General features: G+C 47.4%; 1 protein-coding gene across 1 annotated transcript; it reads right to left on the minus strand.

The window, feature by feature from the left end:
* Positions 1-1,299: 1,299 nt before the first annotated feature.
* On the minus strand, positions 1,300-13,396 carry LEMD2 (LEM domain nuclear envelope protein 2). Its single transcript, XM_042884451.1, has 9 exons — positions 12,221-13,396; positions 11,205-11,245; positions 10,421-10,496; positions 9,136-9,212; positions 8,416-8,495; positions 5,965-6,110; positions 4,866-4,967; positions 4,673-4,775; positions 1,300-3,514 (listed from the first exon to the last, which is right to left on the minus strand). The coding sequence occupies exons 1-9, from the start codon at positions 13,296-13,298 to the stop codon at positions 3,364-3,366; spliced, it is 1,854 nt and encodes a 617-aa protein (XP_042740385.1). The 5' UTR covers positions 13,299-13,396; the 3' UTR covers positions 1,300-3,363.
* Between the last annotated feature and the right edge of the window lie 39 nt (positions 13,397-13,435).

The raw sequence follows: 13,435 nt of genomic DNA on the forward strand, positions 1-13,435 counted from the left end.
AGAAGATTCTTTCCTAACCTCAAATATGTTTCAGTTGTAACTTAGCAACCCGTGTTGGGTGAAAGCACCAAGGAGGAATGCAGGTACTGAGGAGAGCTGGAGCCCCACGCTCCCTTTAGTCCCATACCTTAGCAACAGCTCAGTACCAGCAAGGAGGTTGGACGAGCAGGGCCGTCACACAGCCAGCACCTCTCACTGCTGGGAAACTGCCCCTCTGTCATCCAGACCTACACGGTGAGATTAATAAACGCTTCTTCCACCCAACAGCAGTGAGTCAGCCCTGCCCGTCACACAGTGATGATTCAGAGCTCTGTCGCTGTCTCACGGGCAGACTTTGAAGAAGTGGAGACCCACAGTGCATGTATTGTGAGTCAGTGACACTCAGGTGAGAGAGGAATTGAAAGCAGAGCCCAAGGACAACTCCAAGGACTCACCAAGGATTGCCCACGTGTGCTCTACTCACCAGGCAACCTTGGAAACCTTGGGTACCTGGTGAATTATCTGAAACGACTTCTAGCCTTCATCCTCGATATCAAAATCCTCCCTTTCATAGCACTGTGTGATGGCTTTGCTTGAAGAGCCTTAGCCCTTGGGACACCAGGAGGGAAGTGCTGTGCCCAGGGACAGGCACCAGCCCGGGGCCAAGGGCAGGAAGGGATGTGTGTCCACCCCACCTCTCCTATATGACACCTGCTACTTCACATCACATCCCCAGAAAAGGACCTCAGGATCCTCAGGACCACGACCCGAGGATGCAGCAGTGCTCAGGACATGCAGCAACTTCGAGGAGAACCAAACTTCATGCAGAGGCTGCTGATGTTGCACAGCCAATGCACAAGAGATCTGCCTGCAAAAAACGTGGGAAACTTCATGATGCTCCCTGTTCCCACAGCCTTACAGCTCTGTGCCATTCCCCATCTTGAACCAACGCTTTACGAAGGACCACAGGAAAACCCATCAACCCACTGAGCTAATAATTGCAGTACCCCAATCCTCAAAGCTGTCAATCTCTTCAAAATGCAGCTAAACGAGACAACTGCCTTCCACGCACTCCTTAATGCCACCTATTCCCAGAACACAGATTGAATTTGCAACTCAACACTTGAGCCTGCTGGCTATTGAGATCAGCAAGCGTCACAAGGATCCATGCTGTCTCATTAGGCTGTCATGCAGTCCCATGCCATTTTCAGGGTTATACTTAGAACCCACCGTCTCCTTGGAGCAGGATCTATTTGATCTGCGTGAGCAAAAGCAATTGGAACAGCCTGCAACTCTTCCACAGAAATAAAAGGTAACAAATCATTCGTAATAAATTTATTTTATATATTGGTTTACAGAGCTAAACTGAACGGATAATAAACAGCACCAAGCCAGTGAGATTTGTTCTACAAAACAAATTTAATACAAAAAACATGACTGCAATGCTTAACTCCTCACTCTGTGTTTGGATGGTTAAAAACAATCGTAACTCAAAACCTGCAAACAGTTAAAAAAGGCTTAATTACATAGGCACTGGTGTTTGGGAAAGCTTCTGTAACAACAGTGGAGATCTCACCACAATGTTTTAGAAGAATCAAGGCTGCCTTCAGTTGATTCCCTATTTAGTGGTAAACGACTAGAAGGCCATTCCTGAGTCTCCTCTCTTGTTCAAACACCTTACACGTGCGACCAAAAGCAACCTATGGGCTAGGAGTGAACCCCCCACAGAACAGCTCTCGTGTGACTCCTCAGGCCTCCCTGCAGAAAGCTGCTCTCCCCACTCCCCCTGGCTGATGAGCAGCACCAGGTATTGCCAGGAGCCCCTGCCACCCTTCTGCAGCAGGAGGCACAGGTGGAATGCCCCACCAAACACCCTGGGGGGGGGAGGGAGGAGATGCAGACTTCATCCTGGGATGCGGGCAGGGCGCCCACCCTGCGGGTGGCATCGCCGATCTGCAAACCTTGCAGGAGGGCTCTGGCTGCCATCCTGTGCCCAGCAGAGCATGGAAGGGAAGCTCTCCATGCACTCAGCATCAGAGCTGAATGCAAAAATCCACACTCTGCTCATGAAGCTGCTAAACCCACCGCCGACACACGCTGCCACTGGCTTCTCTCTGCAGGTTTTGTTAGCTTAGGCCAGAAATGAATTTGGTCCTCGCTGTCCCAGCGGTGTCCTGTCAGCGGTTTGATGACACAGGGAAGAACAGATTAACAGTATTTTTGCCCAGACTAAGCTGCCACACTCTGGAGATATTTTCTTTGAAGAAAACAAAACACCCCCCAAAACAACAACAGTCCTACGCAGGACACAGAAACAAACTTAACTAGCTAGATGACTGCAGATACAAAACACAATGCCTGCAGCACCAACAGAGGACGGGCTGCTGCTCCTTCCACCTGTCGTGAGGCTGCAGGAACATGGATTTGGCACCCCCTGACAATGCACGACCCCATGCATTGTACACCTCTGCTCTGACCCACAGCACACACATTGCAGCTGCCCAAGATAAACAAGTACATTCAGCCCCAATAGACATTCCAAAGCTGCTATTTAATAGCCCACGAAGCAACCCCTTGTAGCCACAAGAAAGCGCTTCCTGAAGCTTCCTATATCCTTCACTTCCCACCCAAATTCCCCCCGCCCCCCAAGAAAACATAAAGCACAGAATTTGCAGACTTAAAAAGTGGAACAGGATCACAAATGTTTCCCTCCACACCCCCAGCCCAGCCCAAACCATCAAGGCACGTCAGACTGCCCTCCCTCTATGACTACCTTTGCCTCATTTTATTTTATTTTTTTCCTATTATTTTTCCCCCCCACTTCTGAAGGGTGAAACAGACACAAACATTCTCCCTGCTGGGGAGCAGCAAGTGCTCTCATCGCTGTCTCTGCACTGCTAAAAAACAAACGCTAGCAAAATACATCTCAGCTGCCACCCTAAAGTTTCCATGGGAAATGCCAACCTCCTTTAAACACATTCCATGCTGGATGCTGCCTCCAGTTGGCTTTTGCAGAATTGAGGTCAAATTTTAAGAACCATTGTCAGAGAGATCTCAGGTCCTTCAACATTTAAGGACGCGTTATTTTAACACGCTGCTTTAGGCTTGCTTGCCTACAGAAGCCAGATATCTGCTGGAAGGTTAACTTTGGTGTGATTCTAGCTTCCCACCAGCTCAAGCCCATCTTCTTTCTAAGCCAACATTATTGCCCTGGTTGTTTTTTTTTTGTTTGTACGTGAAGATTTTAAGAAAGAAGAGCAAACAGATACGTGCAATCCCCAACCCAAGGAGGTTGGGACCGTGACCTGCTCTTTCCCACCACCAGAGAAGGGACTGCTCCCTTGCAGAGGTCCTTTTCAACAGTTGTTCTGCTTCTGCTCCTCTTTAGTGCTCTGAATCTGAGACATAAGATGGCTGAGTCCATCTCCATACGAGCATGTCCTCTCCTGCTACTCTGTGTGACTCTGTCTGAATCCGTGACTCATTTGAGGCCAGAAACTCCACAGCTCTCTTCCAGACGCGCTTCATTTTTTTCCTGCAAAAAAAAAAAAAAAAACCAGCAATGAAAAAGAAAAATAATTATATTCTCAAAGTGCCTTCCTGCTTACAGTAATTGTAGCTGTTGATCAAGCCACTGCCAGCTTCCCGTGCAGACAGTAAAGGAGATTAAACCAGAATTCAAGTTGAGAGGTGATTTCAAGCCCAGGACATGAAAGCACAAATCCTACCAGTGGGGAAGAGGAGACCCTCTGGCAGCACAAACAATTGATGACTGCCCTGAATGTCAAGCTCAATTCACATTGCAGAGGGATTCCATCAGCAAACTGCCCCCACCTTCAAAGCACAGGGAACTCTCAGACAAGGGAGCACAAACTGGAGCTCCATCCAGTTTTGCACCAGTCTAGTAATTCTAGGTACTACACAGCTATCAATCAAAGCCAGCTGAAATAACTCCTGGTTGTATCACGACTGATAAAGAGGGAGGATGTTTGAGACTTTGCAGCACGTGCAGCGTTCTGTGCTGTCTGGAGAACAAAGCAGCTGAGTCTAAGCAAAATGTTAAAAAAACAAAAAACGTTTTGCAAAGATGAAGCATCACAACCCAGGCTGCTCCTCCTGCCCCACCAACTGCGGCGTAACCAACTGTGCTTCCGTTCTGAAAAGGCATCAGAATCAGACAGCTCGCTCTGCCTCCCGTTCAGAGCTGCCTCATCTGAACAGGAAACTTTGCAGGCAGACAGTGTACAAAATCCCTTCAGAAGAGCCTCCCCAAAGCCCCATTCAGCTCATGGGAAGGTTTGTTCTGTGAGATTGCAGCACCTGCCTGGAGAACAAGGCACGATGGCTGAGAAACAGGATGGCATCCTACATAGATTAGACAAAGGAGAAAAAAAAAAAATAAAAAAAGATGCTCCAGGCCCAGGAAAAACAAAATCCAATTACTGTGTGATAGAACAATGACAATACACCAGTGTGACTGCAAAAAATATCAGCCCCCTGGACTGTCACATTAATCTGCAGCAGGTTAATATATAGCCTGGGTTTTATCAACATCCTTTATGAAGTGAAAGGCCAGACAGACTCTGCTTGCTTCCCATCAATTGTCTGCTCGTGGTCTGTCATCCAGTAACTACGGTTTTGAGTTGAGTTGAGTCATGCCATGCTGACATCCCTCTAAAAGAGCAAAGCTCACCTGCTCTGAGGAGGGATGAGGCTGTCTCGAACGTGGAGAATGCCCACGTAGGGGTAGCGCTCCAGGTTCCGTTCCCATTCCTTGTAGTGGTCCTGGACAACAGCTGCAGGGCAGAAGGGAAAAAGAAGGAGAGAGTTCAACACTGCACAGAGGAGGAGAGTGTTAATTGGTTTACAGAGATACTGGACTCTACCTATGATCTTCTTCACCATATCATACATGGCTTGCTCCTCTTCCTCCATCTTCCGCCAGCGATACCGAAGGAAGATCAGGATCCCCCACAGAGTTACCAGACCTAGAGGAATAAAAACAAACAGAATTCAGTAGGGACATACATGTACTTCCTCAGTGCCAGCAGGTTTCTTTTTTTACAACTCTCTGGAGGCAGCTTTCCTCCTCCCTGCTTCCCAGGCCTGCTTGGAACTGCATCCGAGCAGTACATTTTGTTCCTGCAGCAGAAGAGCAGGTGTGCATGTGAGCAGAGGTGGCCAGAAGGCCACATCAAAGACCTTCCTCCCCCCCCAAAACATCAGCATGACCACGGGGCTCTAATTCTCTAAATCCCAGAGCTACCTCTTTGCTAGAAGCCTCCCCTACAATAATCACTTAGGAAGACTGTCAAGCTCCACTGCTCTGCAGATAGCTACTTGATAAGGAGATAAAGCCCGGGGCTCCAGTGCCAGCCTAAAATTCAGGAGATCTAAATTGAAGGTTTAGCACTGACAAATGTCCCCGTTACGACAGGAGCTAACTTTAGCATCTCAGTCTCTACAATAAACATAACTATCCCCTTTCACCCTCACCTCATCTGGCCAGATTATAAACTCCTCCAGCCAGCACTCATCTCTCATTATCACCTCGCTCAGTAAGACCTCTGTCTCAGCTGGGGCGTGACAGACTCTTCCCATAAAACCTATAATACTTGAAATGCTACAAGTCATTACAGGAGAGTCCAGAAGATTTTGTAGTTTAGTGCAAGAGAAGAAAGAACAAATGAATCTTTTAGGTAGGTTAACATACTTATTTTGCAGACCGCAGTAATGGGTACTTGAGGAATACTCAGGGAGCTAATCAGCTTGCTGATTTAAAGTAAGTGTTAAGCACTCAGCACAAGAGCAGGGCTACAGGTCTCTTTCTGCTGCCAGAAAAAGGTTAATTAGAAATTAACTCGTTGGCAGATTTATTTCACCTCTGCCAGTAGTTTCATATGGCTGGAAAAATACATGGGTGCACGCGTGTTCATCTCTACAGCCAGCAAGGGGAGAAGTCGATCAGAAACACTGACAACTTACACCAGAAAAACAGGAACAGGTTCATGACAGCAGTGATCACCGCCCGACGGAAACGGCAGCTGAGCCCCATCTGAGGGTGGGCCGATTCCAGACAGACCACCTCCTCCACTCTGCTGACGGGTTCGGAGGGGTCTCCGCCTTTCAACCTGATGGGAAGAGGCAGAAAATCTTCACTGAAGAACGCAAACGCTCCAACTGCAGTCTTTAATCAAAAGAGGGAGAGGAAGCAGGCTGCAGATGCAGTAACTCGTTCTGTGCGCCACACAGAAAATGCACCAACATCTTTGCACCTCCTCTTTCCAGAACATTTTGGGACCGGCTGCTTAGCAAGGACTGGATATGGCTTCAGAAAAGGCAGCAGGGCTGGAACTCCCACTGCTAAACTGAAATCTCCCTCTGCAGACTCTCTGACAGCACCTCTCAGCGAGCAGAAGATTAAACTTTAAATTGGATTCCCACCTCCCAGCACAGAGAAATGGAAATGTTTACTGAGTCACTCATCAGCAATTGCAGAGAGAGCAGTTGAGGGAGACTGCAAATGTCCGTAGAGGTTGCGCCGTTTCCCTCAGTGCTGATGAGCATAAACAGTTTAGCTAGGAAAGTGACAACACATCAGCTGTGTCTGCAGTGAGAAATGGACACACCCTCAAAAGCATTCACAGCAAAATCGATAACACATCCTCCTGCAAAATCACTTGCACACACCTGCTGTGCCAGCCGAGATGCTTTTAGCTCACTTCTTTCTATACAGACCTACGCTGATGTGGTTTCCTTGTTAGATCCTCTAAGCCAACAGGCATCAAGCAATCCTAGCGAGAGCCAGATTCAGAGCAATGAGACCAACGGGGATTTCATTTTTTTTCAAGCTAATTCATTCCAGGTTTGCAATGAATGACTTACTAGACAATGTCATTCTCTCAATTTATTAGTGCAGATCTCACCAAGTGCTGACAGCCTGTGTTTGGTTGCTGGATTCTACAGCAGCAGCAGACACAGCTGTTTCCCACCCCTCATCTTACTGACAATCCACACTCCATACTTTAAACATGCAGCAGAATCACTGAGCAGAGCTCATTTCCAGTTCTGCTTCTCAGATTGGCACCCAGAACGCCAATCTCATGTAGAAATGCCACCCTCAGGTTGGTAAGCCTGCTGAACACTCACTCTGCACACCATGCAGACTTGGTGAAAGTAGATCCACTTGGCAAACAGCCCAGAAAACTGCTAATTATGAAAATTAAAAGAGAATATATTACACTACAAGGCTCCTGACACAAGCACTGCCCCTGTACAAAAATACGGCCCAAAAAGCAAATCCAAACCTGCCAATAAGAAAACAGTGTCTTGTCCTGGGAATTTGCCACACGCCAAGAATAAAGCAGCAGGCACTGTCTGATCATTCAGCCACAGCAGCAGCTGCAGAATTCTTTTTAGGACAAGAAATCAAGCAGTGGAAATCAACACAAACTATACCCATGAAGCTCTAGTATTACTACCGTTGCAATTCGTTTAATCAGAGATACATTTTATTTATGCAGTATTATGCAATATTATACAATTTATGCAATATTAAAATGCAAACAAATGTTAGGCTTCAGAGTTAACATGGAGTGGAGGCAGCTGACACTTCCCAGAGGCAGATAATTATGTCTGTGGAAACTGCATAACAGCCTCTCATCAGATTATGGCCCGAACATTGTATTTCTCAGCTGAAGAAACCAGCACTTGTGCCATTCCACATGTACAGAAACAAGTGGCAGCCAAGAAACCCAAGACAAAAAGCCCCACTGGTGACTGACCAAGCTGCTATGCAGTCACAGTCTGTTGGTTTTGACATCTACTGTGCATTCTGCCGGAAAGAGAACTGACACTAAAGAAAAGATACCATTCAACAGTCTGTTTCCCTCCCCTCCTCACAGACTTACTTGCCCCAAGAGATCCCAGGGCACGTGGGTTGTTACCTCCTGAAGACAACGCTCTGCTGACCTGTACAACCCAACCCCTTTGCTGAAAGGGTGCCCATGCAATACCAAAGCTCTGTTTTTGCTAAGAGTACTGAATAAAAGAGTTGTCTGGGGAACAGCGAGGACACAGGCAAGTTTAACAAGCGAGCTGCCTTCCCAAGACACCAGAACCACCGCTTCTAAGCCCTGCTGTAAGCACAACGTCACAGTGAACAGGCACAACATCAGGCTTGAACTTCATTGCAGAGCAGTGTGTTCGTGAACACGATGTCCCCCACTGCAAGGGTTGGGAAACACACTGAGAAGGAACGTCTGCAGCTGCCAATCTGTTCTAGGACCATACGTTTTATTTGGAAGCACTGACAAAGCGTGTCTCTGATTATCTTTGAAATCTGATGGAGCTTTTTGTGCACACCACACAGGATGTCAAATTACACATCAGCCGACGCCGAGAAAGATCATTTTGGAACAGCAGGCTTCCACTTACCATATTCCTAAATCCTTGTTACTGTTCAGTATCCACTTCAGGGCAGCTTCAAACTTCTGTGGGGAACCACCAGTTATATTCTGTGAGAAGAATCCATTAGAATGTCAGTCTCCCATTCATTTAAAATACTGAATAACGTTATTTCATAACAGTTATGAGAGAACTTATTCTAAGCAGTCTGTCCCTAGGTTAATTCTTATCATAATTCTGCAAACTGGAGGGAGGAAAACTAAATCTGAAAGTCAGTCTGGACTGAAATCTTCTGACTCTGGTAGATGATGCGTGAAGCACTCTGTAAAATAACACTCTCCCAGACTGTTAAGGCTAACCACTAAATACAACATAATCTTACTGACAGTTTACCATGAAAGAAATGGAATGCTGGATCAAGGCAGTCTGTCTTCTGACACTTTGGGGTATAGAAAGATTTTTCTTCTGCCCAGGCCTCAATCCTGGGAAATTTCTGGTTACAAAAGACTGATGGCCATGGCAAAAAAACAAACCATTAAGTTAGATTTACAGGGCTTGAATCAGAGATGTAGGGGAAGATTATTTTCAAACGAACTGCTGAGAACCAAAGGGGAAACCAGAGGTATGGGAAAGAATCAGAACAGGATGGGGAAGTAAAACAAATGGCAAATTGCTTTAGTATCTATTATTTATTGCCTTGTAAGAGGCATAGCACCACGTTACAACAACAGCTGCTCACAGCCTACTCACCACCACGTGGTCCCTTGCTTCACTAACCCAAATGCATTTGCTTTTTAGATTCTCAGGGTTTCCGCATTCAAAATTACCTGGTAAAAAAAAAAAGTCAAACAGAAATAATGTTTAGAAAAAAACAACCCCTGACAGTTCAGAAATACACTCAGCTGTCCAGAAACAACATCCTTTAAACGCAGCTACAGCTCTGGGCAAAACCACTGCAAGGTGAGATTTATATGGTAGGCAGGTTAAGATTGTGACTATTAATAAAGTGCTCAGCCACTGGACAGAGGTTGGGGAAGGGCAAGAAAACCTCATGCTTGAGAGCATGAGCTACTCAGCAAAGACAGGGAGGGAAAATACCATTTCTCTTCCACAGAATACATAACCACCTCTCTGACATAACGGCAGGCAGAGGGGCTTTCCACTATGCAACAGAGACTGCAGTGTTGAAGTGTGATCAACACAAAATGCTTCTAAGAAGCCTATATCCCAGCTCTACCCTTTGCCCAGGCAGAGGAATACTGGCCAGGAACTTGGGCTTCTAAATCATCCTTCACAAAGCTGGCCACACAAGTGTGCTGAGAGACCAGGCAAAATTGGTACTGAAGCTTTAGAAATCGTGTGAAACTCAAGAATCCAAAGGATTCAAAAGTGTTGGGGTCTGAAATCTTGAAAATGGAACTTAGGCACTGTTATGATTAACATTATTATGCATCTTGCTGAAAGAAAAGTTCTCACCTGTCTGCTGAACTGCTGCTAGAGCAGCTTTCTCTGTCAAACAGCACTTGTTATGGATCGGATTGGCACACACGTAGTACAGAGCGTTCAACTCCTGCAGTCAGTTGGCTCCTTAGCCAAGTAAGCCTGCCTTGCTCAGCACAGAAAACTTAAAAGAAATCCCATAATCCGCTGTCACATTTCAGCAGAGAGATGACAACTTCTTAAGTCACTCCGACTCCATGTGTAAGAACGCCCTGATTTACACTTACCTGCCTCTGAGTATCTTGAAGACAATTTCAAGATGCTGTTACAAAAGAACCACAAAGCTGAAGATTTGCACCTCAAGTTCCCAATATATCAAGTGCAAAGAAGGACCACTCCACAAGAGCACGGTGATAGCATTAGCTAAGCACTACTGAGATCAAAAATAAACACACCTCGTTCTGTTTTGCTGTTACCTGACTTTCTCAGAGCTCTATGAGTGGAACTGACTGTTCCATAAATCCCTCTCTTCAAATTAAGGTTGAAAATGTCCAGATAGCTGAGAGAGTGTTTTACAACGACAAATGGAACTCACCAGCTTGTACAGACAAGTAGTTATACAACTCGTGCAGCATGTTCATCACAACGTCCTTCTCTTTGGCTTTGCAGAACTGAAAGTCAGAAACAGGTAACACACATGAACAGCCCAGCAGCTACGGGGCAGCAGTCAGACTAGCCAGCACCGTCACAGCAAAATGCCAGCAGAGGGGTTTTAGCTCAGCTATGCATCACCAGTTCAAACTGAACACACCTGCAGCAAAGCTGCAACACAGCTACAGGTTCTGAGGCCGAGTGGAGCTGGCACATCACGTGAAAGTGCCACTGAGAGCCCAGCTCACACTGCACCACCAGCCATCCCCTCAGACAGGCTGCATCCATCACCTCTGTGTGTCCCAGGTGTCACAAGGGACCAACCATAACTCCAAATCCAAAATTTTCTTTTTCCAAGTGATGCACCATGATTAAAAAATAATAACAGGGCTGTGCAAACACTTTACAATGGAGTTGAGGGAACGAGCTGGATTAAATCCTGCATTGCTAAAGCTGAACGCAGGTACAGCCTCTTCAGCAAATCCTTATCGCTTCTGTTACCACTATTGAAGAAATTGATTCACATAAATGGGAATTTAAAGTTTTATCTTTTGGAGTCTTGCACACAATCCTAACTTAATCGAGCTCATTAATTCCAACTCATCAAATCACGAAGATAAAACTAATAATTTCACAGTGATGTGATACTGGTGGAAGCTTCCCAGAATAATTACTCTTCTATGAGAATCCCATCCACAATATTTAAAGATAAATAAATATATGCTTACATCATCTGTTCTTTTGTCACAATCCACAGGCAAGAGATTAACTATGGGAGAGAAAGAGAGTTAGCTGGCTGCAAAACAAGAGCTCTGATCAAGAAAATAACTTTTTTTTTTTTTTTAAAGACTCTACCATCAAGTCTGATTCTGCTGTTTTTAATCTTACTCTACACGGTACCTTGCTACACAAACAGCACATTCAAAGCACTGCCTTGGAAGGCAGCAAAAGAAACAAAACTAGTTTTGTACCAGGCTGTAAATGATGAACTCTGTTCTGCTGGAAAGTAAAAATTGTGGCCAGAATGTTTTAACAGCTGAAGTAGATGGCAGGAGATGGAAATTTCCACTGATCATTCTCAAGTGCTGCATACCATGGTCACCTGAAATACCATGGCAATAACAAGAGTTTAAATCAAGTCCCTGAAGGCAAACACAGGGGATATACTTCAGCATGAACAGTTAGTTCCAAAGATTGTGGCCTCTGGTTTAAGAGCTGACTCCCGTCCCAACAACTGGATACAGGCTGGCCACGGGTCATACATCTACGTGCAGTGTCCCCAAATTAAGGACCAGTACCTTCCAACCCAAACCTCTTCTTTCAGTTCCAAGCCCTGAAGTGGCATTAATTCCATCTAGCTGGGATATGTGCTTTAAATGCAACACAGGGACCATCGCAGGGCTGTGCTTTGCAGAGGCTAATGTTAAAACACAGGACAGCTACACAGGTGTTATACTACACAGCCAATAACCATAAAACACCTCCTTGGCCTGGCTTCCTTTTATGGGCAAAACCCAACAGGGTTTTGAAGAACTGAAGGCAAAAGTAAAAATAAAAAAGAACACACACTTGACTTATTTTCAGTGATGAATGAAACTTCCCAAAGGCAATGGGAGAGGGAGACGGAGATGCCAAGTGAGAGAATGATGTATCTGATAGCAATGGAAGTAATAGAGGGAAATCAGAAAATAAAAGCAAATAAAGTTAAAAAAAAAACAAAACACAATTAAACCGGTACACGTACAGCTCTCCTCTGTCTGTTCAAGCCAGCCTGACCCAATCATCTTCACCATGAGGATACCCAGAAAAATCAGCAGCAGCACCAAGCTGGCGAGGAAAAGGAACTGGGAGAGGTAGAACTCAAGGCCTTTGCGCTTTCCTTCCATCTGCTGCCTGGGGGCTGACCGCAGGAGCTGAGTGCGGGGTGTCACCACTGCAGCAGATGCATCCCACCGGCTGCCCGAGCCCAGCCCTGTGCCACTCACAGCCCTCCACGGCAGCCGTCGGCTCAATCCCTCTCCCCAGCTGCTGGTTTTTGGCTCTCTGTCTGCCTCCCTTCGAACGCTGGGCGCCAAGCTCTCCTCTCTCCTCTCGAATGGGTAACTCAAGCCACTACATCCTGCTGAGGTTTCCCAATGAGTGCTGGGTGCCACCCTGCTCTCCCGTCCCCACCAGCTGTTGGAGAAAAGCCCCTTCCTTTCTGTCTTCCTTCCCCCTGCTGTCTCCCACTGCGCTGGGGAGTTCTGCCCTGCAGTCCGCCCTATTGATGTGTCCCAATGGCCCCTGGATGTCAGACCTTCGCTTTCATCACTGGAAAAGGGCATAGAGCTGAGCCTTCCACTTCTGCCCGCAGACGCACCCCAGGAGGACACGGAGCTCAGCCCTCCCACCCCATCCACGGACGACCCTAGCCCAGCCCTTGCACTGAGCCCCTCACCTCTACTTATAGACGTGTTCCACTGGGACGGGCTCGGCCCCCCAAACCCATCCAGGGACGCCCTCGGCCCGCCGCTGAGCCCCTCACTCCCCTCTGCAGATGTGCTCCACTGAAAGGAGCTCGAGGCCCGATAGCCATCATCCAGAGACGAGCCCATCCCAGCCCTGAGCCCCCCGCTCCTCTCCAGGGAGGAGCTCCACGAGGAGGGTGCGCTCAGCCCCCGGAGCCCATCCCGGGATGTCCCACCCTCGTTCCTACCGCCGAGCCCCCCGCTGCGCCCGGGCGGTGACCCTCGTGGGTCTCCCCAGGACAGCCTGCCTCCCTCAGCAGCCTCCCAGCGGGACACGGGCGCTCGTCCTCTTTCCTCCTCTTCGTCCTCCTCCATCCCGTCCTCCTCATCCTCCTCATCCTCCTCCTCTCCGTCGCGGCCGGCCCTGCCGGGGCTGAGGCTGAAGCCGAGGCGCGGCCGCGAGGGTGAGGCCTGCTGAGGCCTGCCGGAGCTGCGGCCCGGGCTGGGCGGAG

The sequence above is a fragment of the Lagopus leucura genome, unplaced genomic scaffold (assembly GCF_019238085.1).
Source record: "Lagopus leucura isolate 7727_CA_CO unplaced genomic scaffold, USGS_WTPT01 Super-Scaffold_100043, whole genome shotgun sequence".
Lineage (NCBI taxonomy): Eukaryota > Metazoa > Chordata > Aves > Galliformes > Phasianidae > Lagopus > Lagopus leucura.

Bases quoted from the DNA above. Each gene is read 5' to 3' on its own strand.
- LEMD2 (XM_042884451.1), bottom strand. From the start codon at position 13,298: ATGGAGGAGGACGAAGAGGAGGAAAGAGGACGAGCGCCCGTGTCCCGC. The intron at 9,213-10,420 runs GTGAGTTCCATT...TTTTTTTACCAG, and splicing joins CTACTTGTCTGTACAAGCTG to GTAATTTTGAATGCGGAAAC. The intron at 4,968-5,964 runs GTAAGTTGTCAG...TTATTCCTCTAG, and splicing joins CCTGTTCCTGTTTTTCTGGT to GTCTGGTAACTCTGTGGGGG.